At 50.2% G+C, this 27,444-nt stretch overlaps 1 protein-coding gene across 1 annotated transcript in view; it reads left to right on the top strand.

Annotated features, from left to right (window-relative positions):
• Window positions 1-26,167, top strand: part of LOC141155529 (uncharacterized) — a 162,202-nt gene extending 136,035 nt beyond the window's left edge. Inside the window, exons 2-5 of the mRNA XM_073642395.1 lie at window positions 15,626-15,696; window positions 15,793-16,159; window positions 25,638-25,834; window positions 26,127-26,167. Coding sequence (XP_073498496.1) covers window positions 15,626-15,696; window positions 15,793-16,159; window positions 25,638-25,834; window positions 26,127-26,167 — 676 coding nt within the window. The remainder of the gene's footprint in view (window positions 1-15,625; window positions 15,697-15,792; window positions 16,160-25,637; window positions 25,835-26,126) is intronic.
• The last annotated feature ends 1,277 nt before the right edge of the window (window positions 26,168-27,444 follow it).

Genomic DNA, 27,444 nt, shown 5'->3' with positions numbered 1-27,444 from the left:
ACGCCACCTGTCGAATGCAGCTAATGGAGGCCGCCGCTGTGGAACAGTCCTCTGAAGCTGGTGGTTTTGCAGCAAGGGTGGTACGACTCTCCACAGGAAGAGTTAGCTTCAGGGCAGTGTGTGCGGATGATGGTGGTTGTGCAGGTTGTGCTGGGAGTTGTAGTGAAGTGAGGGGTGGCGCAGCAAGGAACACAGAGACAAGATAGTGCAGTCCCAGGGTCTTTACTCACGATTATTGCAGTCCAAGTTACAGAGCTCAGTATAACTGTCCACGTCGTGCTGCGCTTACTCAGAGTGGGGCTCAGTCCACCCTCAGGTATTTCCAGAGCACTTCGCAGGACCCCTTTCTATGTGCCTTCCTCAGTCGTCTTCCTGCGCTGGCTCTCACCCTCCTGCCCTGCGCCTCACAGTCAGTGTCCCAAGCCGGTGGCCTCGGGTCTTGGCGGGTGACCTGCAGTCCCCTGGGCCCTATGTGGCCACCTTTTCGGCGATTGTTAACTTTGGTAGTGGGCAACTGCACCCTGAAAGTACAGCCACCTCCGGTTGCTAGATGGACTTGAAGTATCCGTGCTAGTTAAGGGGCCGGTCCCCCTTCTGCGGCTTGATCCCTCCACTGTCTTGTAGATTCGGGCGTACGGGTGGCCTCCAGCACTGCCCGTACCCCTAGGATCCCTTCTGTTCCTGGAGCCTGCCTGCTCACTCTCCTTCTCCTTTCAGACTTGGGCCTCGCTATCCAGGCTCGCCTCTGGAGCAGAGCTCATACAGAGCCTCTGCTCCTTTCACTTCTCCTCCTCTGACTGATCTGATCTTTCTAAGATGGTTCCCTCTTTTTTTACAGCTCCTGGCAAGTACTCCCCTTTTCTACTTCCTCCACCCCATCCACTACATGGTTCCCCCTCTCTAGGTGGTTCCCCCCCACTCTAGCCAGGGACCAGGGACTGTGCTCTCCCGTTGGAGCAATCTCGCCCTGTCCCCCGGAAATGTGGTGTAGTGAATGCTGGTGTTAGGGTCCCGAGCTGTATTCCTTCCTTACCTGGGGGTGAGATACCACACCTCTGGGTGAGATGCAGTACCTCTGTGGCGACTGAACCCTCAGGGGCGCCACATCCTCATCTTGTAGTAATGCCCCATCCTGGTCTTCATCTTGTTCTAATGTCCCCATCTTGTAGGAATGTCCCCATCATGGTCCCCCTCTTGTAGTAATGTTCCGAATCCTGGTCCCCATGTTTTAGGAATGTCCCCATTCTGGTCCCCATATTGTAGGAAGATCCCCATCTTGGTCCCCATATTGTAGGAATGTCCCCATCCTGTTCCCCATATTGTAGAAATGTCCCCATCCTGGTCCCCCTCTTGAAGTAATGTGCCCATCTTGGTCCCCATCTTGTAGGGATGTCCCCATCCTGGTCCCCATATTGTAAGAATGTCCCCATCCTGGTCGCCATATTGTAGGAATGTCCCCATCTTGTAGTAATGTTCCCATCCTGGTCCCCATATTGTAGGAATGTTCCCATCCTGGTCCCCATCTTGTAGGAAGGTCCCCATCTTGTAGTAATGTGCCCATCCTGGTCCCCATCTTGTAGGAAGGTTCCCATATTGTAGGAAGGTCCCCATATTATAGGAAGGTCCCCATCTTGTAGGAATGTCCCCATCCTGGTCCCCATGTTGGAGGAATGTCCCCATCCTGGTCCCCATCTTGTAGGAATGTCCCCATCCTGGTTCCTATCTTGTAGGAATGTCCCCATCCTGGTCCCCATGTTGGCGGAATGTCCCCATCCTGTAGAAAGGTCCCCATCCTGGTCCCCATATTGGAGGAATGACCCCATCCTGGTCCCCATATTGTAGGAAGATCCCCATCCTGGTCCCCATATTGTAGGAATGTCCCCATCCTGTTCCCCATATTGTAGAAAGGTCCCCATCCTGGTCCCCCTCTTGAAGTAATGTGCCCATCTTGGTCCCCATCTTGTAGGAATGTCCCCATCCTGGTCCCCATATTGTAGGAATGTCCCCATCCTGGTCGCCATATTGTAGGAATGTCCCCATCCTGGTCCCCATCTTGTAGTAATGTTCCCATCCTGGTCCCCATATTGTAGGAATGTTCCCATCCTGGTCCCCATCTTGTAGGAAGGTCCCCATCTTGTAGTAATGTGCCCATCCTGGTCCCCATCTTGTAGGAAGGTTCCCATATTGTAGGAAGGTCCCCATATTATAGGAAGGTCCCCATCTTGTAGGAATGTCCCCATCCTGGTTCCTATCTTGTAGGAATGTCCCCATCCTGGTCCCCATGTTGGCGGAATGTCCCCATCCTGTAGGAAGGTCCCCATCCTGGTCCACATTTTGTAGGAAGGTCCCCATATTGGAGGAATGACCCCATCCTGGTCCCCATATTGTAGGAATGTTCCCATCCTGTTCCCCATATTGTAGAAAGGTCCCCATCCTGGTCCCCCTCTTGTAGGAATGTCCCCATCCTGGTCCCCATCTTGTAGGAATGTCCCCATCCTGGTCCCCATATTGTAGGAATGTCCCCATCCTGTTCCCCATATTGCAGAAAGGTCCCCATCCTGGTCCCCCTCTTGAAGTAATGTGCCCATCCTGGTACCCATCTTGTAGGATTGTCCCCATCCTGGTCCCCATATTGGAGGAATGTCTCCATCCTGGTCCCCATATTGTAGGAAGCTCCCCATCCTGGTCCCCATATTGGAGGAATGTCACTTGTGCCGTTCTTCACATACACATATAAGAGAAAAAAAAGATTCTTCTCACCTGTTCCCTCGGCGTCCTTTCTGCACCTGTGGCCCGCAGGCACCATAGCCCCCTTGACGATCGCGGCCCGGTCCAGGATCCGCCGACAGCTGCACCTTAGTTCAGTGTATTGCCACGCAGAGACCGGCTCTCTGCACAGCAATACCAATGCCAGCCGCCGGCTTATCAGAGGCCAGCAGCTGACATCTGTGCATATCAGTGACGTCATACACTGCTGCGCTGTGACGCAGATGTCAGCTGCTGGGGTCTGATAAGCCGGCGGCTGGCATTGGTATTGCTGTGCAGAGAGCCGGTCTCTGCCTGGTAATACACTGCACTACAGCGCTGGTGGCGGCGGCTCCTGGACCGGGCCGCGATCGGGGTCTATGGTGCCTGTGGGCCGTATGAAGCAGCCTGAAGGGCCGCGTGTTTGAGACCCCTGTTCTATAGAGTGACAGTAGTTATGAGTGCAGTTTGGCAGCATTAGTTACATATTCTATACAGTGACAGTACAAGTGCGTCTCACTAAATTAGAATATCATCAAAAAGTTAATTTATTTCAGTTCTTCAATACAAAAAGTGAAACTCCTATATTATATAGAGTCATTACTAACAGAGTGATCTATTTCAAGTGTTTATTTCTGTTAATGTTGATGATTATGGCTTACAGCCAATGAAAACACAAAAGTCATTATCTCAGTAAATTAGAATACTTTATAACAACGGCTTGAAAAATGTTTTTAAAATCCGAAATGTTGTCCTACTGAAATGTATGTTCAGTAAATGCGCTCAATACTTGGTCGGGGCTCCTTTTGCATCAATTACTGCATCAATGCGGCAATGTGGCATGGAGGCGATCAGCCTGTGGCACTGCTGAGGTGTTATGGAAGCCCAGGTGGCTTTGATAGCAGCCTTCAGCTCGTCTGCATTGTTGGGTCTGGTGTCTCTCATCTTCCTCTTGACAATACCTCATAGATTCTCTATAATAGATTCTATGGGGTTAAGGTCAGGCCAGTTTGCTGCCAATCAAGCACAGTGATACTGTTGTTTGTACACCAGGTATTGGTACTTTTGGCAGTGTGGACAGGGGCCAAGTCCTGCTGGAGAATGACATTTCCATCTCCAAAAAGCTTGTCGGCAGAGGGAAGCATGAAGTGCTCTAAAATTTCCTGGTAGACGGCTGCGCTGACTTTGGTCTTGATAAAACACAGTGGACCTTCACCAGCAGATGACATGGCTCCCCAAACCATCACTGATTGTGGAAACTTCACACTAGACCTCCAGCAGCTTGGATTGTGGCCTCTCCACTCTTCCTCCAGACTCTGGGACCTTGATCTCCAAATGAAATGCAAAATTTACTTTCATCTGAAAACAACACCTTGGACCACTGAGCAACAGTCCAGGTCTTTTTCTCCTTGGCCCAGGTAAGACGCTTCTGGCGTTGTCTATTGGTCATTGTAGCGCTGGCGTCCCTGCCCTCTGCTAGGCAGGGACGCTGCTCCCCTCACCGCTCTGCTCCGTGCCCGGCGTCCTCTCCCCGCTCTGCTGTCAGCGCGCGCTCCGTCCCGGCGTCCTCCTCCTGCTCTGCTCTCGGCGCGCGCTCCTTCCCGGCCCCTGTGCTTAGGGCGCGCGCGCGCTCCCCTCCTCTTAAAGGGGCCGCGCGCGCCGCCCTAAAGAGTCCCCGGCCAATGGCCGGAGGACTTCATCATATAAAAGGCACCTCCTCCAAAATGGAGGTGCCCGAGCAATGTTGTTTGCACCTGTGTCTCACCTGTGCTTCAGCCCTCAGGTCCCGTTGCCAGTTACCTGCCAGTTTCCTGCTAGTTACCTGCCAGTTACCTGCCTGATTCCTGCCTGAATACTTGTTACCTGTCTGCCAGTCTGAGGTCCGACGGTCTGCCTTACTACTCCTGTCAGTCTGTCTAAAGGACCAGCCTGCCCGCTCACCTGAGAGCGCATATCAGCTACCTGCCTGCTTGCCTGAGGTCCGACGGTCTGCCTTACTACTCCGGTCAGTCTGTCTATGGACCAGCTTGCCCGCTCACCTGGGAGCGCTTCTCCGTTACCTGCCTGCTTGCCAGCCCGGAGGCTCCGTTGTCACGTGCTGTGACCACCAGCTATCTCAGAGACTCTTGCCCGCTCACCTGGGAGCGCATCTCCGTTACCTGCCTGCTTGCCAGCCCGGAGGTCCCGTTGTCACGTGCGGTGACCACCAGCTATTCCAGAGACTCTTGCCCGCTCACCTGGGAGCGCTTCTCCGTTACCTGCCTGCCTGCCTGCCCTGAGGCTCCGCCGTCACGTGCCGTGACCACCTGCTATTCCTGAGACTCTCGCTTGCTCACCTGGGAGCACCCATCTACCATCTGCCTGCTAGCCTACCCGGAGGCTCTGCCATCACAGGTCGTACCTACCCCTTACCCAGAGACTGCCCTGATCACTTGCCGTATCTCCCTGTCCGTTCACCCAGAGACTGCCCTGATCACTTGCCGTATCTCCCTGTCCGTTCATCCAGAGACTGCCACCCGCTCCCTTACAAGGGCCGCCCCCTTGTATAGTAGCTCAGAGGTTCCGCCTCCCGGACCCGTTACAGTTTGCTCGGGCCATGGAACCCGGTGGCACCCAAGCTCCCTCGCTCTCGGACCTCTGTCTTGAACTGTCCCGTCAGAGGTCCCAACAGGAGACCATCCTGGGTCACCTGCGGAATGTTAATACTCGCCTGAACACTCTGTCTGATCCACCAACAACCTCCGCCAGTACCATGGTATCCTTTTCCGGACCCCGGCTCTCTGCACCTCCTCGCTTCGGAGGCGACTCCGTCCTGGCTCGGGGCTTCATAAATCAGTGCACCCTGCATTTTGAACTATTATCCCACCAGTTTAACTCCGACCGAGCCAAAATTGCCTTTATCATGTCCCATCTCACCGGGGAGGCCCTGGCCTGGCTAAATCCTCTATGGGAGAGAGGAGATCCCCTGGTGTCCGACTTGCCTGCCTTTCTCATGGCTTTCCGGAAAGCCTTCGACGAACCCGGACGGAGGACCTCATCCGCATCTTCTCTGCTTCGCCTCCGTCAGGGAAGCCTCACCGTGGGCCAATATGCCATACGGTTCCGTACCCTTGCCTCGGAGCTGGCCTGGGATAACGAAGCCCTGGTATCCGTCTTCTGGGAGGGTCTGTCCGGCCGTATTAAAGATGAACTTGCTGGTCGGGACATTCCTACCACTCTCGATGATCTAATAACCCTTGCCACCCGGATTGACCTACGGTTCCAGGAGCGTGCCAAAGAGGTCACCCGTGAGAGAAGGATTCCACGTCTAGCTCCTACTTTCCAGGAACCCGTCATTCCTTCCGTTTCTCCACAGGTACACTCTCCTGAGCCTATGCAGGTCGACCAGACCAAGATGGTCAAATCCCGTCAGGATTTCCGCCGTGCCGAGGGGAGCTGCTTCTACTGTGGCAGTAAGGAGCATCTGATCCGTGCCTGCCCGGAGAGGTCGGGAGAACGCCTGTATCTAGGTTCACTCAGAGGGGTCGATCTAGACAAAAATAAATCCTCTCCATCCCTGCTGTTGTCAGTCTCAATCATCTGCGGGGAGAATCGTTATTCCGAACTAGCCCAACTTGACTCTGGAGCAGCCGGAAATCTTATTTCACAGTCCCTGGTGGAGAAATTCCGCATCCCCACCAAACCTCTGGCTGTACCCTTGTCTGTTGTTGCCGTGGATGGGGGCCTCTTACCTCGCCCCATCCAATTCATCACCGAATCCATTACTCTGCAGGTAGGAATGCTGCATTCAGAGAGTATCTCCTTTCACGTTCTGCCTGGTCTCCCTCACGCCCTCTTGCTAGGTCTGCCTTGGCTCCAGAGACATGCACCCGTGCTTGACTGGCAAACCGGAGAAGTCCTTCACTGGGGACAGGCCTGTCATAAAACCTGCCTGGTTCCCGTCCATTCCGTCCGTCCCTCTCCTATCCCAGCTAATCTACCTGGACTTCCGATTCCTTATTGGTCTAGTGCTGATGTCTTTGTTAAGGAGGAGGCAGAGACATCACCACCTCATAGACCATGTGACTGCCCCATCGATCCCGCCAGAGTAATGCAGGTGGCTCCCGTGAGTCTAAATTGTCTCCCTCCTGGTAAGACGTTCGTATCGGTACCTGATCGGGAGAGAATCCTACACTGGGGTCATTCGTCTAAACTAGCTGACCACGCCGGTCGGAAAAAGACCCTCCAGCTTATTACCCGACACTACTGGTGGCCTAACCTGCACAAGGATGTTATGGACTTTGTTTCTGCCTGTGTATCCTGCGCCCGCAACAAAGTTCCGAGACACCTGTCGGCCGGCCGCCTTCTTCCTCTGCCAGTACCTGCTGCCCCCTGGCAGCATTTAGCGATGGACCCTCCTCAATTCCGTCCTGGGGATAAAGTCTGGCTCTCGTCCAAATATGTCCGACTCAAGATCCCTTCCTATAAGTTAGGGTCTCGGTTCATCGGCCCACTGGTGGTCATCGGTCAGATCAACCCGGTAGCCTATAAATTGAAACTCCCGGCCAACTTACGGATCCCTAACTCCTTCCATGTATCTCTCCTCAAACCTGTGGTACTTAACTCTTTTTCTAAGTCTACAGGTACGCCTCCTGCTCTGGTTTCTGCTGAGGACAAGTTTGAGGTAGAGAATATTCTTGCCAGCAAAAGGGTAAGAGGAAAGACCTTTTTTCTGGTAGATTGGAGGGGGTTTGGTCCTGAGGAGAGAACGTGGGAGCCCCGGGAGAACATCCATGCCCCTCTCATCCTAGCTAAATTTCTGTCTGGCCTAAAAAAGGGGGGGCCTAAAGGGGGGGGTACTGTAGCGCTGGCGTCCCTGCCCTCTGCTAGGCAGGGACGCTGCTCCCCTCACCGCTCTGCTCCGTGCCCGGCGTCCTCTCCCCGCTCTGCTGTCAGCGCGCGCTCCGTCCCGGCGTCCTCCTCCTGCTCTGCTCTCGGCGCGCGCTCCTTCCCGGCCCCTGTGCTTAGGGCGCGCGCGCGCGCGCTCCCCTCCTCTTAAAGGGGCCGCGCGCGCCGCCCTAAAGAGTCCCCGGCCAATGGCCGGAGGACTTCATCATATAAAAGGCACCTCCTCCAAAATGGAGGTGCCCGAGCAATGTTGTTTGCACCTGTGTCTCACCTGTGCTTCAGCCCTCAGGTCCCGTTGCCAGTTACCTGCCAGTTTCCTGCTAGTTACCTGCCAGTTACCTGCCTGATTCCTGCCTGAATACTTGTTACCTGTCTGCCAGTCTGAGGTCCGACGGTCTGCCTTACTACTCCTGTCAGTCTGTCTAAAGGACCAGCCTGCCCGCTCACCTGGGAGCGCATATCAGCTACCTGCCTGCTTGCCTGAGGTCCGACGGTCTGCCTTACTACTCCGGTCAGTCTGTCTATGGACCAGCTTGCCCGCTCACCTGGGAGCGCTTCTCCGTTACCTGCCTGCTTGCCAGCCCGGAGGCTCCGTTGTCACGTGCTGTGACCACCAGCTATCTCAGAGACTCTTGCCCGCTCACCTGGGAGCGCATCTCCGTTACCTGCCTGCTTGCCAGCCCGGAGGTCCCGTTGTCACGTGCGGTGACCACCAGCTATTCCAGAGACTCTTGCCCGCTCACCTGGGAGCGCTTCTCCGTTACCTGCCTGCCTGCCTGCCCTGAGGCTCCGCCGTCACGTGCCGTGACCACCTGCTATTCCTGAGACTCTCGCTTGCTCACCTGGGAGCACCCATCTACCATCTGCCTGCTAGCCTACCCGGAGGCTCTGCCATCACAGGTCGTACCTACCCCTTACCCAGAGACTGCCCTGATCACTTGCCGTATCTCCCTGTCCGTTCACCCAGAGACTGCCCTGATCACTTGCCGTATCTCCCTGTCCGTTCATCCAGAGACTGCCACCCGCTCCCTTACAAGGGCCGCCCCCTTGTATAGTAGCTCAGAGGTTCCGCCTCCCGGACCCGTTACAGTCATGAGTGGCTTGACACAAGGAATGTGACACTTGTAGCCCATGTCCTGGATACGTCTGTGTGTGGTGGCTCTTGAAGCAATGACTCCAGCAGCAGTCCACTCCTTGTGAATCTCCCCCAAATTTTTGAATGGCCTTTTCTTAACAATCCTTTCAAGGCGGCAGTTATCCCGGTTGCTTGTGCACCTTTTTCTACCTCATTTTTTCCTAACACTCAACTTTCCGTTAATATGCTTGGATACAGCACTGAACAGCCATCTTCTTTAGCAATGACGTTTTGTGGCTTACCCTCCTTGTGGAGTGTGTCAATGACTGCCTTCTGGACATCTGTCAAGTCAGCAGTCTTCCCCATGATTGTGGAGCCTACTGAAACAGACTAAGGGACCTTTTTAAACTCTTAGGAAGCCTTTGTGACTCGCCCCCTGGGCCGTGGGGCACTCGGATCCGGGCAATAGGGGGAACAATGGGAGTAGTAGTGGCAACCCGGTTCCGTGGCTCAGGGTGGTCAGGCCAGTGGTAGTCCGTTACGTGTTGTTGATTATGTCCGACTACGCCACCCGTGGATTGCGGTTATTAGGAACCGCCGCTGCACGCAGACCGCTGGGGCTGATGAGGTGTGCAGCTAGGGTAGTGTGACTCCCCACGGGAAGAGTGCGGCCCCAGGGCAGTATAATGGATGGTGGGAGTGATGGTAGTGGGAGTTCCAGTGCTGGTAGTGCTGGAGGAGCAAGGAGCACACAGACAACAGGTTGCAGTCCAGGGTCTTTACTAGAACAGGTAAACTGACCCACAAACAGTCCCAGCTAGGAGGGGACCTGGATGTCTGAGAGCAACGGGGAAATTGGCCCTGGTCAGGGTGAGGGTGTAGGCCTACCGTGCTTTCTACGCTCCTTCTGGCTATCTCCTCCTGATAGGGTAACAGCCCACGTTTCCGAGCTTTCCGTGTGTTCTCGCCTGTATGGCCTGCGACGTGGGTTCCTTTCTGCTCCCAGCCTTGTACGGCTTTACTGGTCCCTTCGGTTGTGGCAGGGCCTCCAGGGTTCTCAGGCCAAGGAATGTATAGTCCCTTGCGGACTGGTTCTCTGCTGGGGGACGTGGAATCCTTCCAGCCTCAGACACCAAAGTCTGGTAAAGTTAAGTCTTTATCTGCCAAGACAGGCTCTCTTCGCCTCTTGTCTCTGGCTTGTGGCTCTCTCCTACTGCCACACTTCCTCTTAGGTGCAATGAACTTTCTGTCCCTGCTCCACTCTGGGACACGTCTCAAAGCTGAGACAGGCAATCCAGTTCTCCCAACCCTGCCCCCAGCACCAGCTTTTATAGGGGCAGCCTGCTCCCCCTACTGGCCTGAGACAGGAGGTATTGCATGCTAATGTTCCCCTGACCAGAGAACCTCCCCCTTGCTCTCAGACACAGCTTTATTACACTTGTGGCATCCAGGTAGGGTGACACATTTGCAGGTGTTTTTTGTTAATTGTTCTAATTTACTGAGATAATGACTTTTGTGTTTTCATTGGCTGTAAGCCATAATCATCAACATTAACAAAAAATAAACACTTGAAATAGATCACTCTGTTTGTAATGACTCTATATAATATAGGAGTTTCACTTTTTGTATTGAACTGAAATAAATTAACTTTTTGATATTATAATTTAGTGAGAAGCACTTGTAGTAATGTGTGTAATTTGGCAGCATTATTTATGTATTTTATATATTGACATTAGCTATGAGTACAGTTTGGCAGCATTAGTTATGCATTCTAAATAGTGACAGTAGTTATTAATATCATTTGGCAGCATTAGCTATGTATTCTATATAGTGACAGTAGATATGCATATAGTTTGGAAACATTATTTATGTATTTTAGATAGTGACTAGATGGTGGCCTGATTCTAACGCATTGGGTATTCTAGAACAGTGTTCCCCAACTCCAGTCCTCAAGGCCCACCAACAGGCCATGTTTTCAGGATTTCCTCAGTATGGCCAAGGTGATAATTGTATCAGCTGCACAGGCAATAATTCCATCACCTGTGCAATACTAAGGAAATCCTGAAAACATGACCTGTTGGTGGGCCTTGAGGACTGGAGTTGGGGAACACTGTTCTAGAATATGTATGCGGCCGACGGGGCGCAATCAGCAGAGCGGTGTTTAAATTTGGCGCCAAAATCGCTGATTGGTCGCGGCCTGCAACCGCGACCAATCAGCAAAGCGGTGTTTAAATTTAGCGCCTATATCACTGATTGGTCACGGCCAGCAAACGTGACCAATTAGCAGAGCGGGGTTTAAATTTGGTGCCAATAATGCTGATTGGTTGCGGCCGGCAAACGTGACCAATTAGCAGAGCGGTGTTTAAATTTGGCGCCAATAATGGTGATTAGTCGCGGCCGGCCACCGCGACCAATAAGCAAAGCGGTGTTTAAATTTGGTGCCAATACTGCTGATTGGTCGCGGCCACAACCAATCAGCAGAGCAGTGTTTAAATTTGGCGCCAATACTGCTGATTGGTCGCGACCGCGACCAATCAGCAGAGCGGGGTTTAAATTTGGCGCCAATACTGCTGATTGGTTGCGGGCGGCGGCCACGACCAATCAGCGAACCGTGTTAGTGAGGACTGGAAAGCGTGTTTAAATTTGGCGGCAAAATCGCTGATTGGTCGCGGCCGGCCACCGTGATCAATCAGCAGAGCGGTGCTTAAATTTGGCGCAAATAATGCTGATTGGTTGTGGCCGGCGACCGCGACCAATGAGCAGAGCTGTGTTTAAATTTGGCGCCAATAATGCTGATTGGTCGCGGCTGGCAACCCCGATCAATCAGCAGAGCGGGGTTTAAATTTGGTGCCAAAATCGCATGGTTAGATGAAAGCTATGACTGGGCAGTTAACTTACAGGGTTGCAGTCTGTTTAGAAGGGATCGAAGAAATCGGAAAGGGGGTGGAGTCTGTCTATATGTAAAGACGTGTCTAAAGCCTACAATACGGGAGGATGTATGGGAGGGAAATGAGGAGGTCGAGTCCTTATGGGTGGAGATACATGGGGCAAAAAACAATAATAAAATTATCATAGGAGTCTGTTATAAACCACCAAATATAGCAGAAGCCACGGAAAGTCTATTAATGAGACAAATAGATGAAGTAGCAAAAAATAACAAGGTGATTATTATGGGGGACTTCAACTACCCCGATATAGACTGGGAAACCGAAAGCTGTAGATCTCAGAAAGGAAACAGGTTTCTGTCAATTATCAAAGACAATTATTTGTCACAACTTGTGCAGGAACCAACTAGAGGGACGGCCCTTTTAGACTTAATATTAACTAACAGGCCAGACAGAATAACTGGGGTGCAGGTCGGGGGGCACCTGGGAAATAGTGACCACAACATTATACAATTCCACATGTGCTTCAGTAGGTGCCCAGCAAGGGAGTCACAAAAACACTGAACTTCAGGAGGGCAAAGTTTGATCAGCTAAGAGATGCCCTTCACCTTATAGACTGGGATAGTATCTTTAGTAATAGGAGCACGGATAGGAAATGGGAAATTTTCAAAACAGTCCTACATAGTCACTGTAGAAGGTACATACCTTATGGGACTAAAAGGGCTAGGAATAGGAGGAAGCCAATGTGGCTAAATAAGGAAGTCAAGAGGGCAATGAAAAACAAAAAAAGGGCTTTCGGTAAACTTAAACAAGAAGGCAGCGAGGAAGCGCTAATATCTTATAGGGAAAAAAACTAAATCTGTAAGAAACAAATAAGAATAGCAAAAGAGGAGACAGAGAGACTAATTGCCAAGGAAAGTAAAACGAATCCCAAACTGTTCTTTAACTATATAAACAGTAAAAGGATTAAAACTGATGGAGTTGGCCCATTGAAAAATAACCTGGGTAAAATCATAGAGGGCGATGAGGGTAAAGCAAACCTACTCAATAGCTTCTTCTCCACTGTTTTCACAAAAGAAAATAATTTATCGGAGGAAATGCAGAGTGATAAAGTAAACCCTCCGCTAAATATCACCCACCTAACCCAGGAGGAAGTTCAGAAACGCCTAAATAATATCAAAATAGACAAGTCACCAGGCCCAGATGACATACACCCCCGGGTACTAAAAGAATTAAGTAATGTGATAGACAGACCGCTGTATCTTATATTCAAGCACTCTTTATGGACAGGGACTGTCCCACTAGACTGGCGCCAAGCAAATGTGGTACCAATATTCAAAAAGGGGTCTAAAAGTGACCCTGGGAACTATAGACCAGTCAGCTTAACGTCTGTTGTGGGTAAATTGTTTGAAGGATTTCTTAGAGATGCTATTGTAGAATATCTTAATGATAATAACTGTCTAACTCCATATCAACATGGATTCATGAGGGATCGCTCCTGCCAAACAAACCTGATCGCCTTCTACGAGGAGGTGAGCTCACAGCTGGACCGGGGAGAGTCAGTGGATGTTGTAGACCTTGACTTCTCCAAAGCGTTTGATACCGTGCCACACAAAAGGTTGGTATATAAAATGAGAATGCTTGGTCTGGGGGATAATGTGTGCAAGTGGGTAAATAGCTGGCTGAGTGATAGAAAGCAGAGGGTGGTTATCAATGGAGTAAGCTCAGGGGGTGTCAGGGTTACTAGCGGGGTGCCTCAAGGGTCTGTCTTGGGCCATATATTATTTAATATATTTATTAATGATCTAGTGGAAGGGTTGCATAGTAAAATAGCAATATTTGCAGATGATACTAAACTTTGTAAAGTAGTTAATACAGATGAGGATAGGGCACAGCTACAGGAGGATTTAGATAAATTGGGGAGTTGGGCCAAAGAATGGCAAATGGGGTTCAATGCCGATAAATGTAAGGTCATGCACATGGGAAAGAAAAACAGCAGTCACCCAGACATATTAAATGGGAAACCGTTGGGGAAATCTGACATGGAGAAGGACCTGGGCGTCTTGGTTAACAGCAAATTAAATTGGAGTGCCCAGTGTCAGGCAGCAGCTGCGAAGGCAAATAGAGTCATGGCATGCATCAGAAGAGGAATAGGGACATATGAGGAGAACATTGTTCTTCCTCTGTATAAAGCGCTGGTAAGGCCGCACTTAGAATATTGTGCACAGTTCTGGGCTACGGGGCTCAGGGAAGACATATTGGAGCTAGAGAGGGTACAAAGGAGGGCGACTAAGGTAATAAAGGGAATGGAGGGACTAGAATACCCAGAGAGGTTGTCAAAATTAGGCCTATTTACGTTGGAAAAGAGAAGGCTTAGGGGAGACCTCATAAACATGTATCAATACATCAGGGGGCAGTACAGAGATCTCTCCCATGACCTGTTTATACCAAGGATGGTGACAAAGATGAGGGGGCACACAATGCGTCTGGAGGAAAGGAGGTTCCTGCACCAGCATAGAAGGGGATTCTTTACGGTCAGAGCCGTGAGACTCTGGAACTCTCTGGGAGAGGAAGTGGTGATGTCCACCTCACTTAATGAGTTCAAGAGAGGCCTGGACGCCTTTCTTGAGAACAATAAAATTACATCTTATGCTTAGTGATAGTTAATTAATCCAGGGATTTAATCTGACTGCCAGATTGGTGTCGGGAAGTGAATTTTACCTCAATGATGTAAATTGGCCTATACCGCATGGTTTTTTTTTGCCTTCCCCTGGATCAACGCTGCGGAATAGCTGCAGTGCACAAGAAATAGGCTGAACTGGATGGACGCTTGTTTTTTTTCGGCCTTATAAACTATGTAACTATGTAATTATGATTGGTCGCGGCCGGCGGTCGCGACCAATCAGCAGAGCGGCCTCTAAATTTGCCGCCCATATAGCTGATTGGTCGCGGCCGACGGCCGCGACCAATCAGCGAGCCGTGGTACTGAGTACTGGTGAGCGAGTTTAAATTTGGCGCCCAAATCGCTGATTGGTCACGGGCAGCAGCCGCGACCAATCAGCAGAGTGGTGTTTAAACTTGGCGCCCAGATCGCTGATTGGTCGAGGCCGGCGGCCGCGACCAATCAGCATCATATTAGTGAGGACCGGGGAGCGGCGCTGCCTGTGCGGGTACTTCCGCTGCGAGCAGCTGGGAGATGAGCGGCTGCTCGCAGCAGAAGCATCCCAACCAGCGGCGCAGCTCCCCGGTCCTCCGTTCACACTTGCCGTCGGGAGATCAGCGGGCCAAGCCACTGATCTCCCGACGTTAGCTGCATGGAGGTCAGCGGCGCCGCCGGACGAGGTAGTTCTGCTGCTAGCGCCGCTCATCTCCAGGCTGCCTCGCCGCTGACCGCCGTGCGGCAGATGAGCCGCTAACGTCCGCCATCTTTTTTCTGAAATCCCGCGTCGATCATTGGCCGCGGCCGGACCAATGAGCGTCGCGGGATTTCCTGGACAGACAGCGGCCGGACCAATGAGCGACGCGGGATTTCCTGGACAGACAGCGGCCGGACCAATGAGCGTCGCGGGATTTCCTGGACAGACAGCGGCCGGACCAATGAGCGACGCGGGATTTCCTGGACAGACAGACAGACAGACAGACAGACAGACGGGATAAGACAATTATATACAGTATATAGATAGTAGTTATGAGTACAGTTTGGCAGCATTTTTTATGTGTTCTATATATTGACAGTTTTAAAAAAAACGGGGGTGAATCCTAAGGTTTATTTACAATTTATTTAAATATATTTTTTTTGCATAGATTAACATGTATTAAAGATGTATGGCTGTTTTCTTACATAAACAGATTTACTCGCATCCATAGATTGTGTTTAGCTTTTACATTCACTTGAATTCGACTAATCTGCAATACCAGACGCAGCTTATAGACTGGAGTGGTGCTGATTCTTGAATAAACCAGCCATGCTTTTATAATCTTCCTCAACCTCTTTAATTACTGATATTGATATTTGCATTTCCCTCTTTTTTAGTTCCAACCTCTGCGGAGATCAGTGTTGTCCAGGGTGGAGCATGGCCCCTAATACTGGGACATGTACAAGAGGTAAGAATTCTGAAAAACCTGGAAACTGGTGTACGGGTCTTAAAGTCTGACCCTCTATCTTATTCCTGTCCACTTCTGCTTTTTTTTTTGCAACAGTTATATGCACCCCAAAATGTAAAAACAGAGGGGTCTGCAGGAAACCACAGAAATGTACATGTAAGGTGGGCTACAAAGGGTCTCGTTGTGAAAGAAGAACATCACCGCTCATGACCAGCTCCACACCTCTCGCAGAGGTATCGATTTCTTCACCTGTCCGTATAGGAGACGAGGCAGCGGCTATCTCAGGAGATCTCAGCTCTGTAACGTTACACCCGATACCGCTCACCTCTTCTCTGCCAACCATTACAAGCACCGTGTACTCCTCCAGCCCTGTGCCCACCATCACCACCCCGAAATCCGGAGACGACCCAGTGCTGAACTATTCAGCCAAGAGCAGCACATCCCTAAACTGGCAGCCGCTCACGTAAGTGTCTTGCTATCCTTTAAGCCAAGTTCATATGTAGCGGTTTTACTGCCAATTTCACACCACATCGTATTACAGTACAATGAACAGAATATCAATTTTCGGGTGGTATCATTTTGGAATGAAAAGTTTCCCTAATCTTTCTACTTATAAGAGACAGGTCCTTATCTAATTGCAGAGGAAACATTAGAGTTGACAGGAGGTGTTACCTAGGGACATTGGATAAAGGAATATGTGCTCCATTTCTTCTACTGCCGATCTGACCACACATTCATTAAAATGACATTTTTGCGTTATCAAATATTTGTATTCCTCATGAAATAACAACTTAGTAGGATGTTTTCTGTGCTGTGCCGTTCCTCTGTTATTCCTCTTGGAATGTATGAATAAATTGACAGCTGAGTGTTAACATTTTGGGGTCTGACCCTGCACACTCCATCATCGGGGACATGACACGCTAACAAGCATAAAACTTAGTTGTCAATATATTCATTTATTCCAAGAGGAACCAAATAATGCAGAGCTCTAAGAAAATATGTTGTAGAAAGTGAATTGGTCTTTCAGGGGTTCCATCCAAATCTTATTATTCATGGCATCAGATGGAGAGCATTGATTTTACTCCCTCTGAACAGCAGGTGGCAGGATTGAACCAGTCGTTGCCGAGTCCATCATCATTTCTACATATCAGATGAGTCTTTACAGAAGTATTGAATGGCTGCAGAAGTACAGGTGCATCTCACTAAATTACAATATCATCAAAAAGTTAATTTATTTCAGTTCTTCAATACAAAAAGTGAAACTCCTATATTATATAGAGTCATTACACACAGAGTGATCTATTTCAAGTGTTTATTTCTGTTAATGTTGATGATTATGGCTTACAGCCAATGAAAACACAAAAGTCATTATCTCAGTAAATTAGAATACTTTATAACACCAGCTTGAAAAATGTTTTTAAAATCTGAGATGTTGTCCTACTGAAATGTATGTTCAGTAAATGCCCTCAATACTTGGTCGGGCTCCTTTTGCATCAATTACTGCATCAATGTGGCATGGAGGTGATCAGCCTGTGGCACTGCTGAGGTGTTATGGAAGCCCAGGTGGCTTTGATCGCAGCCTTCAGCTCGTCTGCATTGTTGGGTCTGGTGTCTCTCATCTTCCTCTTGACAATACCCCATAGATTCTCTATAATAGATTCTATGGGGTTAAGGTCAGGCGAGTTTGCTGCCAATCAAGCACAGTGATACTGTTGTTTGTAAACCAGGTATTGGTACTTTTGGCAGTGTGGATGGGTGACAAGTCCTGCTGGAGAATGACATTTCCATCTCCAAAAAGCTTGTTGGCAGAGGGAAGCATGAAGTGCTCTAAAATGTCCCGGTAGACGGCTGCGCTGACTTTGGTCTTGATAAAACACAGTGAACCTACACCAGCAGATGACATGGCCCCGCAAACCATCACTGATTGTGGAAACTTCACACTAGACCTCAAGCAGCTTGGATTGTGTGCCTCTCCACTCTTCCTCCAGACTCTGGGACCTTGTGGAGTGTGTCAATGACTGCCTTCTGGACATCTGTCAAGTCAGCAGTCTTCCCCATGATTGTGGAGCCTACTGAAACAGACTAAGGGACCTTTTTAAACGCTTAGGAAGCCTTAGCAGCTGTTTTTTTGTTAATTATTCTAATTTACTGAGATAATGGCTTTTGTGTTTTCATTGGCTGTAAGCCATAATCATCAACATTAACAGAAATAAACACTTGAAATAGATCACTCTGTGTGTAATGACTCTATATAATATAGGAGTTTCACTTTTTGTATTGAAGAACTGAAATAACTTAACATTTTGATGATCTGATAATTTAGTGAGATGCACCTGTATTTGGAGCCACAAATGCAACTATCTGTTTGTATGGATGTATGGTGGTTCAGAGTCTCAACACTTTATAAGGAAGATGTAGGGGAGGGGTAATCTTAGATGCATTTTGGCAGGCAACTGAGTGGCTTCTCCCCTTCCCCTTCATTATATATTTTGCCACAGGGCATGAGTGTGCAATTTAAACTGCATGACCTTAGAATAAAAAAAAAATCCCTTGGGTGCATCTGGATCCTAAGTCTAAACATTTAGGAGCTCAATGATACTTTATGATTGCCAAAGTAGTGCATTATTACATGGAAAAAGACCAATTGTAGTTTTATGCCAAACAATGGTGTAAAGGGGCATCTATTTTATGGCAAATCCACAGGTAATTTCAGACAGTGCGCAACAAGGCCTCATTTTCGAGATAGATGCTCTCCAATCTTATGTGCCATTTATGATTATCCTGAAAATAGGCCATAAATGTCAGAAATATAAAATTCTGGTTGCCTGCTGCCACTAGAGGGAGCATTGGAGCATTCCGCATACTGTAAAATCACTAACACAGTATTCGGCAAGCTCCCATGCTCCCTCTAGTGGTGGCTTGAGGCAACCAGAAATTCATGTCCTGTGCATTAGGACTTTAAAGAAGCACTCACATCGAAGTTTTTATCCTCTTAATATATTGCAGTCATCATATTATACAGCGCTGTGTACTTACAATTGCTCATTTTGACTTTCTACCCAGTTAATTCTTCTCTTTTCCATTAGGTCTATGACATCACATGATTAAAAACTGACTAGCTGAATCCTTCTAAGCTTTATGTAGAAACAGGAGGTCAATTTTCCCTGCATGAGTCATAAGTCACTGCATAAGTCCCTAGCAGGGGGGAGGAGGGAGCAGCTGTGTCAAGAGTTGAAGAGGGGAATGATAAATGCAGGGAACAGAGACTTCCTGTTTCTACATAGAGCAGAGAAAAGAGAAGAATTAACTGGGTAGAAAGGCAAAATGAACAATTGTAAGTACACAGTGCCATATAATATGATCACTACAATATATTAAAAGGATAAAAACTTTGATGGGAGGAGGAGCGCTTCTTAAATTAAAAATAATTAACTATGGCGTCAGACGGAGCTATGTGATATTTTTGCAACCATTTCAGTTGTAATTTGGAAACCTGAAAATGCTTTTTTGTAGTTAAAAATGGATCAATTAGTTTTGGGATATCTCTATAGAACATTAGTGACTATTTTTCATATAGACTATTTCTATATACTGTGGGTGCATAGAGGAACAGTATGCCACTACTATGGGGTCTGTAATGTACTACTTCCCTTGCTTGCCATGCAGCCACCACCAGGGGGAGCTCACTGCATGTATATATATATATATATATATATATATATATATATATATATACACATATATTAATATATATATATATATGTATATATATACAGTACAGACCAAAAGTTTGGACACACCTTCTCATTTAAAGATTTTTCTGTATTTTCTTGACTATGAAAATTGTACATTCACACTGAAGGCATCAAAACTATGAATTAACACATGTGGAATTATATACTTAACAAAAAAGTGTGAAACAACTGAAAATATGTGTAACGGGTCCGGGAGGCGGAACCTCTGAGCTACTATACAAGGGGGCGGCCCTTGTAAGGGAGCGGGTGGCAGTCTCTGGATGAACGGACAGGGAGATACGGCAAGTGATCAGGGCAGTCTCTGGGTAAGGGGTAGGTACGACCTGTGATGGCAGAGCCTCCGGGTAGGCTAGCAGGCAGATGGTAGATGGGTGCTCCCAGGTGAGCAAGCGAGAGTCTCTGGAATAGCAGGTGGTCACGGCACGTGACGGCGGAGCCTCCGGGCTGGCAGGCAGGCAGGTAACGGAGAAGCGCTCCCAGGTGAGCGGGCAAGAGTCTCTGGGATAGCTGGTGGTCACAGCACGTGACAACGGAGCCTCCGGGCTGGCAAGCAGGCAGGTAACGGAGAAGCGCTCCCAGGTGAGCGGGCAAGCTGGTCCATAGACAGACTGACCGGAGTAGTAAGGCAGACCGTCGGACCTCAGGCAAGCTGGCAGGTAGCTGATATGCGCTCCCAGGTGAGCGGGCAGGCTGGTCCTTAGACAGACTGACAGGAGTAGTAAGGCAGACCGTCGGACCTCAGACTGGCAGACAGGTAACAAGTATTCAGGCAGGAATCAGGCAGGTAACTGGCAGGAATCAGGCAGGTAACTGGCAGGTAACTGGCAGGTAACTGGCAGGTAACTGGCAACGGGACCTGAGGGCTGAAGCACAGGTGAGACACAGGTGCAAACAACATTGCTCGGGCACCTCCATTTTGGAGGAGGTGCCTTTTATATGATGAAGTCCTCCGGCCATTGGCCGGGGACTCTTTAGGGCGGCGCGCGCGGCCCCTTTAAGAGGAGGGGAGCGCGCGCGCCCTAAGCACAGGGGCCGGGAAGGAGCGCGCGCCGAGAGCAGAGCAGGAGGAGGACGCCGGGACGGAGCGCGCGCTGACAGCAGAGCGAGGAGAGGACGCCGGGCAGGAGCGCGCGCTGACAGCAGAGCGGGGAGAGGACGCCGGGCACGGAGCAGAGCGGTGAGGGGAGCAGCGTCCCTGCCTAGCAGAGGGCAGGGACGCCAGCGCTACAGTACCCCCCCCTTTAGGCCCCCCCTTTTTTAGGCCAGACAGAAATTTAGCTAGGATGAGAGGGGCATGGATGTTCTCCCGGGGCTCCCACGTTCTCTCCTCAGGACCAAACCCCCTCCAATCTACCAGAAAAAAGGTCTTTCCTCTTACCCTTTTGCTGGCAAGAATGTTCTCTACCTCAAACTTGTCCTCAGCAGAAACCAGAGCAGGAGGCGTACCTGTAGACTTAGAAAAAGAGTTAAGTACCACAGGTTTGAGGAGAGATACATGGAAGGAGTTAGGGATCCGTAAGTTGGCCGGGAGTTTCAATTTATAGGCTACCGGGTTGATCTGACCGATGACCACCAGTGGGCCGATGAACCGAGACCCTAACTTATAGGAAGGGATCTTGAGTCGGACATATTTGGACGAGAGCCAGACTTTATCCCCAGGACGGAATTGAGGAGGGTCCATCGCTAAATGCTGCCAGGGGGCAGCAGGTACTGGCAGAGGAAGAAGGCGGCCGGCCGACAGGTGTCTCGGAACTTTGTTGCGGGCGCAGGACACACAGGCAGAAACAAAGTCCATAACATCCTTGTGCAGGTTAGGCCACCAGTAGTGTCGGGTAATAAGCTGGAGGGTCTTTTTCCGACCGGCGTGGTCAGCTAGTTTAGACGAATGACCCCAGTGTAGGATTCTCTCCCGATCAGGTACCGATACGAACGTCTTACCAGGAGGGAGACAATTTAGACTCATGGGAGCCACCTGCATTACTCTGGCGGGATCAATGGGGCAGTCACATGGTCTATGAGGTGGTGATGTCTCTGCCTCCTCCTTAACAAAGACATCAGCACTAGACCAATAAGGAATCGGAAGTCCAGGTAGATTAGCTGGGATAGGAGAGGGACGGACGGAATGGACGGGAACCAGGCAGGTTTTATGACAGGCCTGTCCCCAGTGAAGGACTTCTCCGGTTTGCCAGTCAAGCACGGGTGCATGTCTCTGGAGCCAAGGCAGACCTAGCAAGAGGGCGTGAGGGAGACCAGGCAGAACGTGAAAGGAGATACTCTCTGAATGCAGCATTCCCACCTGCAGAGTAATGGATTCGGTGATGAATTGGATGGGGCGAGGTAAGAGGCCCCCATCCACGGCAACAACAGACAAGGGTACAGCCAGAGGTTTGGTGGGGATGCGGAATTTCTCCACCAGGGACTGTGAAATAAGATTTCCGGCTGCTCCAGAGTCAAGTTGGGCTAGTTCGGAATAACGATTCTCCCCGCAGATGATTGAGACTGACAACAGCAGGGATGGAGAGGATTTATTTTTGTCTAGATCGACCCCTCTGAGTGAACCTAGATATAGGCGTTCTCCCGACCTCTCCGGGCAGGCACGGATCAGATGCTCCTTACTGCCACAGTAGAAGCAGCTCCCCTCGGCACGGCGGAAATCCTGACGGGATTTGACCATCTTGGTCTGGTCGACCTGCATAGGCTCAGGAGAGTGTACCTGTGGAGAAACGGAAGGAATGACGGGTTCCTGGAAAGTAGGAGCTAGACGTGGAATCCTTCTCTCACGGGTGACCTCTTTGGCACGCTCCTGGAACCGTAGGTCAATCCGGGTGGCAAGGGTTATTAGATCATCGAGAGTGGTAGGAATGTCCCGACCAGCAAGTTCATCTTTAATACGGCCGGACAGACCCTCCCAGAAGACGGATACCAGGGCTTCGTTATCCCAGGCCAGCTCCGAGGCAAGGGTACGGAACCGTATGGCATATTGGCCCACGGTGAGGCTTCCCTGACGGAGGCGAAGCAGAGAAGATGCGGATGAGGTCCTCCGTCCGGGTTCGTCGAAGGCTTTCCGGAAAGCCATGAGAAAGGCAGGCAAGTCGGACACCAGGGGATCTCCTCTCTCCCATAGAGGATTTAGCCAGGCCAGGGCCTCCCCGGTGAGATGGGACATGATAAAGGCAATTTTGGCTCGGTCGGAGTTAAACTGGTGGGATAATAGTTCAAAATGCAGGGTGCACTGATTTATGAAGCCCCGAGCCAGGACGGAGTCGCCTCCGAAGCGAACTGTAACGGGTCCGGGAGGCGGAACCTCTGAGCTACTATACAAGGGGGCGGCCCTTGTAAGGGAGCGGGTGGCAGTCTCTGGATGAACGGACAGGGAGATACGGCAAGAGATCAGGGCAGTCTCTGGGTGAACGGACAGGGAGATACGGCAAGTGATCAGGGCAGTCTCTGGGTAAGGGGTAGGTACGACCTGTGATGGCAGGGCCTCCGGGTAGGCTAGCAGGCAGATGGTAGATGGGTGCTCCCAGGTGAGCAAGCGAGAGTCTCTGGAATAGCAGGTGGTCACGGCACGTGACGGCGGAGCCTCCGGGCTGGCAGGCAGGCAGGTAACGGAGAAGCGCTCCCAGGTGAGCGGGCAAGAGTCTCTGGGATAGCTGGTGGTCACAGCACGTGACAACGGAGCCTCCGGGCTGGCAAGCAGGCAGGTAACGGAGAAGCGCTCCCAGGTGAGCGGGCAAGCTGGTCCATAGACAGACTGACCGGAGTAGTAAGGCAGACCGTCGGACCTCAGGCAAGCTGGCAGGTAGCTGATATGCGCTCCCAGGTGAGCGGGCAGGCTGGTCCTTAGACAGACTGACAGGAGTAGTAAGGCAGACCGTCGGACCTCAGACTGGCAGACAGGTAACAAGTATTCAGGCAGGAATCAGGCAGGTAACTGGCAGGAATCAGGCAGGTAACTGGCAGGTAACTGGCAGGTAACTGGCAGGTAACTGGCAACGGGACCTGAGGGCTGAAGCACAGGTGAGACACAGGTGCAAACAACATTGCTCGGGCACCTCCATTTTGGAGGAGGTGCCTTTTATATGATGAAGTCCTCCGGCCATTGGCCGGGGACTCTTTAGGGCGGCGCGCGCGGCCCCTTTAAGAGGAGGGGAGCGCGCGCGCGCGCGCCCTAAGCACAGGGGCCGGGAAGGAGCGCGCGCCGAGAGCAGAGCAGGAGGAGGACGCCGGGACGGAGCGCGCGCTGACAGCAGAGCGAGGAGAGGACGCCGGGCAGGAGCGCGCGCTGACAGCAGAGCGGGGAGAGGACGCCGGGCACGGAGCAGAGCGGTGAGGGGAGCAGCGTCCCTGCCTAGCAGAGGGCAGGGACGCCAGCGCTACAATATGTCTTATATTCTAGGTTCTTCAAAGTAGCCACCTTTTGCTTTGATGACTGCTTTGCACACTCTTGGCAGTCTCTTGATGAGCTTCAAGAGGTAGTCACCGGAAATGGTCTTCCAACAATCTTGAAGGAGTTCCCAGAGATGCTTAGCACTTGTTGGCCCTTTTGCCTTCACTCTGCGGTCCAGCTCACCCCAAACCATCTCGATTGGGTTCAGGTCTGGTGACTGTGGAGGCCAGGTCATCTGGCGTAGCACCCCATCACTCTCCCTCTTGGTCAAATAGCCCTTACACAGCCTGGAGGTGTGTTTGGGGTCATTGTCCTGTTGAAAAATAAATGATGGTCCAACTAAACGCAAACCGGATGGAATAGCATGCCGCTGCAAGATGCTGTGGTAGCCATGCTGGTTCAGTATGCCTTCAATTTTGAATAAATCCCCAACAGTGTCACCAGCAAAGCACCCCCACACCATCACACCTCCTCCTCCATGCTTCACGGTGGGAACCAGGCATGTAGAGTCCATCCGTTCACCTTTTCTGCGTTGCACAAAGACACGGTGGTTGGAACCAAAGATCTCAAATTTGGACTCATCAGACCAAAGCACAGATTTCCACTGGTCTAATGTCTATTCCTTGTGTTCTTTAGCCCAAACAAGTCTCTTCTGCTTGTTGCCTGTCCTTAGCAGTGGTTTCCTAGCAGCTATTTTACCATGAAGGCCTGCTGCACAAAGTCTCCTCTGAACAGTTGTTGAAGAGATGTGTCTGCTGCTAGAACTCTGTGTGGCATTGACCTGGTCTCTAATCTGAGCTGCTGTTAACCTGCGATTTCTGAGGCTGGTGACTCGGATAAACTTATCCTCAGAAGCAGAGGTGACTCTTGGTCTTCCTTTCCTGGGGCGGTCCTCATGTGAGCCAGTTTCTTTGTAGCACTTGATGGTTTTTGCAACTGCACTTGGGGACACTTTCAAAGTTTTCCCAATTTTTTGCACTGACTGACCTTCATTTCTTAAAGTAATGATGGCCACTCGTTTTTCTTTACTTAGCTGCTTTTTTCTTGCCATAATACAAATTCTAACAGTTTATTCAGTAGGACTATCAGCTGTGTATCCACCTGCCTTCTGCACAATACAACTGATGGTCCCAACCCCATTTATAAGGCAAGAAATCCCACTTATTAAACCTGACAGGGCTCACCTGTGAAGTGAAAACCATTTCCGGTGACTACCTCTTGAAGCTTTGAAGCTCATTAAGAGAATGCCAAGAGTGTGCAAAGCAGTCATCAAAGCAAAAGGTGGCTACTTTGAAGAACCTAGAATATAAAACATATTTTCAGTTGTTTCACACTTTTTTGTTAAGTATATAATTCCACATGTGTTAATTCATAGTTTTGATGCCTTCAGTGTGAATGTACAATTTTCATAGTCATGAAAATACAGAAAAATCTTTAAATGAGAAGGTGTGTCCAAACTTTTGGTCTGTACTGTATATACTTTCATTAGTTTAAATCCCCATGCAGTGAGCTCCACCTAGTGATGAGAGCATGCGACCAGAAATGTATAATATATTAAGTAACAATAAAAACATGCCTCTTCTACAGATATAGAATGACGTTTACCAGCACAGAATGGCATGAGATAACATTAATATATTGTATTGCGATGCACTTACAGCAGAGGGCTATGCTCAGGATAGAACTTGTGTAAGTGATGTTTTATTGCTGTTTATTCAATTCACAGATTATTAATGGTATAGCACTTGCACCAGGATAATAATTGGTTTACTAATGGTCTATACTGATGTGTTCAGTGTACAGGAGCTCCAGTCAATTCTGCAGAGGAAAGGCTTAGCAAAAAAGGACAAGATGGCCATGTTACTGACGAAGCACCTTGAAACGCAAAAGAGTCAAACAGCAAAAGAAAGCTGGAAGGAAAAACATCGGACACCCAATAGTCTCCGGACAGCTAGAGGGGAATACAATATTCTCAGACAGACCCACACAAATGGTGAGCGCTTGCTCATTGCAACACATTTCACAAAGTCATATAAATATGTCCGCCTGCAGCCACCACTAGAGGGAGCTCTCTGCACAGGGATTACTGTATATATTACAATTGAAGTGTGCTCCCCATAGTGGTGGCCTTTTTTTTTTTTTAAAAAAAAAGGGAATCTGTCACCAGGATTTTGCCACTTATTCTGAGAGCAGCATAATGGAGAGACAGAGACCCTGATTCTAATGATGTGTCACTTACTGAGCTGCTTGCTGTAATTTTTATAAAATCACTGTTTTATCAGCAGGAGCTTATCACTGGAGGACTAATAAACCTACTGATGGGTAATCCCCCATAGAGATGAGTTTTGCATAGCCCCACCCACACCACTGATTGGCAGCTTTTTATGTACACCGTGTGACGCGCCCCCTGGGCCATATTCTTTAGGGGGAATATCCGGAGCCGGATCAGATGGGAGTTGTAGTCTTCCGAGTGGCTGTGACCCGGTCCGTGCCCAGGGTGTCAAACTCAGTTGTATGTGGCAGTCCTACAGATGTTATAAGTTCTTTATTGTCGACTACGCCACCCGTTGTATTGCGGTCACTATGGCCGCCGCTGCAGCAGGGTCCGCTGAGGCTGATGGTGTAGGTGCAGCTTTTGGTGGTATAACCCCCAACGGGTGGGGTATAGCCTCAGGGGGATCAGGTGCAGAGGATGGGGGTTGTGGTGATGCAGTGTAGACGGCAATCAGAGACAGAGTCGGGTTATGCAGTTTAGGATGTTTACTCACTGCTGATGTTCCGGTCACTCCAGCTTCGAGTGACCTCCCGAGCCGTGCTGCGTCCACCAGGTTCTGGATCCAGCCAACCCCCAAATAAGTCCGGAGCGTGACCCTGAGCTCTCCTTCTGTCCTTTCCTCTGGCCGTCCCCACCAGAGATCCACCCAGGTCCAGCTCCCTCGGGCCTTCTGCTGGGAGACCCTTGGCCTTGGGTTCCCTGACCCTCCACGTGGTGTGCCTTCGTGGTGGATGTGGTGGGTGGCCGTGGCAAACGCTGCCCACGGCCTCCGGTCTCTGGCTGGGGTGTGTTTTTGCCCCCACCAGCTTGGGTTCCGGTACCCTGCGCCGACTCTTCACCCGGGGATTTAATTTGGGGTCTTAGAGTCCTTTCTTCTGTTTCCCCCTCTGGGTCTCTCTCTCTCCTCTCTCACTCTGGGTCTCTCTTCTCCTCCGCTCGCTGACTTTCTCTCTGCAACTGACCCTGTTCTTAGTTGGTGCCCACCTTATATACACCCTCTATGTGTGAGCTCAGGTGACCAGCACCCAATGAGCTCCTATCTTTACCCAGGCTGCTCCCCCTATCTGCCCCTACACTACTTGGGATATTCCACCCCCCTCCCACTCCAGCCAGGAACAGACTCGGTCGTACCTGCACATTTCTAAGTGGGAGTACCGTCGGCCTGTTCCTCGGAAATGGGATGTATGTAGTGCATGCAGCCTACCGAGCTCAGTTCCACACTCCATCCTTACCCGGGAGTGGAATATCACACCTCTGGGTTGAGGTGCAATACCCCTGTAGCAGCCGAATCCTTAGGGTGCTACATTCCCCCCTGGTAAATCACAGCA

Source organism: Phyllobates terribilis, unplaced genomic scaffold (genome assembly GCF_046119375.1).
Source record: "Phyllobates terribilis strain yellow unplaced genomic scaffold, ASM4611937v1 Scaffold_7__3_contigs__length_470593459, whole genome shotgun sequence".
NCBI lineage: Eukaryota > Metazoa > Chordata > Amphibia > Anura > Dendrobatidae > Phyllobates > Phyllobates terribilis.
This window is presented reverse-complemented; position numbering and strand designations above follow the sequence as displayed.